The sequence below is a fragment of the Triticum aestivum genome, chromosome 2A (genome assembly GCF_018294505.1).
Source record: "Triticum aestivum cultivar Chinese Spring chromosome 2A, IWGSC CS RefSeq v2.1, whole genome shotgun sequence".
In the NCBI taxonomy this organism is placed as follows: Eukaryota; Viridiplantae; Streptophyta; class Magnoliopsida; order Poales; family Poaceae; genus Triticum; species Triticum aestivum.
Window position 1 is genome coordinate 570,591,768 of NC_057797.1, and position 2,085 is coordinate 570,593,852.

At 50.5% G+C, this 2,085-nt stretch overlaps 1 protein-coding gene across 1 annotated transcript; it reads right to left on the reverse strand.

Moving 5' to 3' along the window:
• Positions 1-856: 856 nt before the first annotated feature.
• Positions 857-1,619, reverse strand: LOC123185599 (heavy metal-associated isoprenylated plant protein 46). The gene is made up of 2 exons (XM_044597457.1): positions 1,467-1,619; positions 857-1,321 (listed from the first exon to the last, which is right to left on the reverse strand). Exons 1-2 carry the CDS (start codon positions 1,470-1,472, stop codon positions 944-946), a joined length of 384 nt encoding a protein of 127 aa, XP_044453392.1. The 5' UTR covers positions 1,473-1,619; the 3' UTR covers positions 857-943.
• Positions 1,620-2,085: the final 466 nt, after the last annotated feature.

Genomic DNA, 2,085 nt, shown 5'->3' on the forward strand with positions numbered 1-2,085 from the left:
CGGCGTGGAAACAGCGGCGGGGGGCGGGGCGGCGCTGCATCTGATGCGGACAACATGCGGTGGTGCGGCGGCGGGGCAGCGGCGGACGGGCAGGAGGTTGCCGGCGGGCGGGCGGGAACGGAAATGAAGTGGCGGTTGGGCGTTCGCGGTCAGCGGCTGGTTTTGGACCAAATGAATCTCGTGATGTATATTTGTATTGTGAGGTGTTGCATTTTACATCACGAGGAGGCCGCGTTTCAATTTTTTTTCATATGGACCGTCTGTTGGAGCAGTGTTTTTTGTTCTAGACAATCCAAAAATTAATTATTTTTACATTTGAACCATCTATTGGAGATGCTCTAAAATTATACAATAAGAAACGCAGACTAGGTCACTAGAGACTACTAGTACTGGTTTACAGTCTGACTCTTCTGACGGTTAATTTGTCAGGATGTAGTTCTGTTTCTACTGTAAATTTGAACCTAGAGCAACTGCGTAGCACTCTAATTATTGTGCGGTCTGTCATTTTCCGTCTCCTGATATTTGACAGTGCAGATCTAATTTAGTACTTACGGGACCGTGGTTATATGGATCAACTCGAATTATTAGCCGATCACATGATTAGATGGCATTCGCCACAATGTGGGGCTGAGGACATCATGGTATGACGTCCTACCTTTTCTTGCAGATGACGTAGCACTATCTATCTATCGTGCTGTCCTGTTTGGCTCCTCGCCCTCACCGCATGGCCCAGCCCCAAACCACATGTGGTTTATGAATGAACTGAAGCAAGCGCCTGAGAACTGAGATTCATATAGCCATGCATGGCGTTTGCTTCGATTTCAAACTGGAAATTACCCAAGCGAACTCGTAAATAGGTAGAGTATCTCTCGTCCTTTTCATTTCCTTCAATGAATTAATAAACACGCGCATGTAGCTATTTCTAGTCGCCGACAGAATTAAATTACATGGTCCGGCAGTTGCCGGGCTGCTCGTCGCAGAAGTGCGGCGGGTACTGGTGGGGGTAGTAGGAGCTGGGCGGGTAGAAGTACGGCGGCGGGTGCACGGGCACGGGCATGGGCGCCGGCGGCTTCGGGTCCTCCTTCTTCTTCTCCTCCGGCTTCTTCACTTCCTCCACCTTGATGATTTGGGCGTGGCCGAGCTTCTTGCGGAGGCAGCTGACGAGGCACACCGGGTCGACGCCGTCGCCGACCACCTCCAGCTGGTCCCTCGCGTCGCCGGTTATCCCCATGGATGTCACCCCGGCTGCTCTGGCGGCCACGGTGAGGGCTTTGGACCTGCTCTTGTCGCACGACATGCTCAATTGGATGACAATCTTTTGCTGCAACATCAAGGAGGAAAGCGATGGATCAGTCGTATGCTTCAGCTCCAGAGTAATGTATCGATTGCTCAAAACTAAACTGATAAACAAAGCAAAACGAGAAGTACACAGGAACTAGGAGAAGAAACTGAATAGGGTTCCTCACCTTCATTGCTGGGTTGTAAGATGGCTAGCTATCAAGGAGAGATAGAAATTTGGGAAATGCTCGTGTTCGAGCGAGGCTATTGGTTTGGGTAGCTATTGATCGGTCTTCTGCAGATGCAAGTATCTAGCTTGTGATGATTTGGTGAAGGGGATAGCCGCCTGCCCGCCTTATATACACGCACGCAGTGGGCGCGGGTGTGGGAGCAGAGAATTAGAGCGATGTCAGTATGAGGAGTGAAAAAGTTGGGTGTTGCAAGAAGATTCGTAGCAGCAGCGGTGGCACCAGTTGAGCTCTCCCAGTGAGTAAACAACTGCCCAACTGGGTGTCTGGGTTCCATGCATGTAAACGCGTCCTCATCGCAATCACAAGCTCTCAGTTGAATTTTCCCGATCGGCACGCTACACATGGAGAGACATTTTTCAATGATCTGCCCAATTGTATCACTGATTGGCCACTTTGGACGCTCCACCGAAGACGCGGCTGCGGACATAACTATGTAGGCCGGGTCGATCGGTTAGTGAACATATCAGCATGAAACGGGACAAAAATGGCATGGATGCAATAGCAGCTCAAGTTCAACCGATCGGCGGTCCTCGACCAGCTCAATCAACAATAGTTT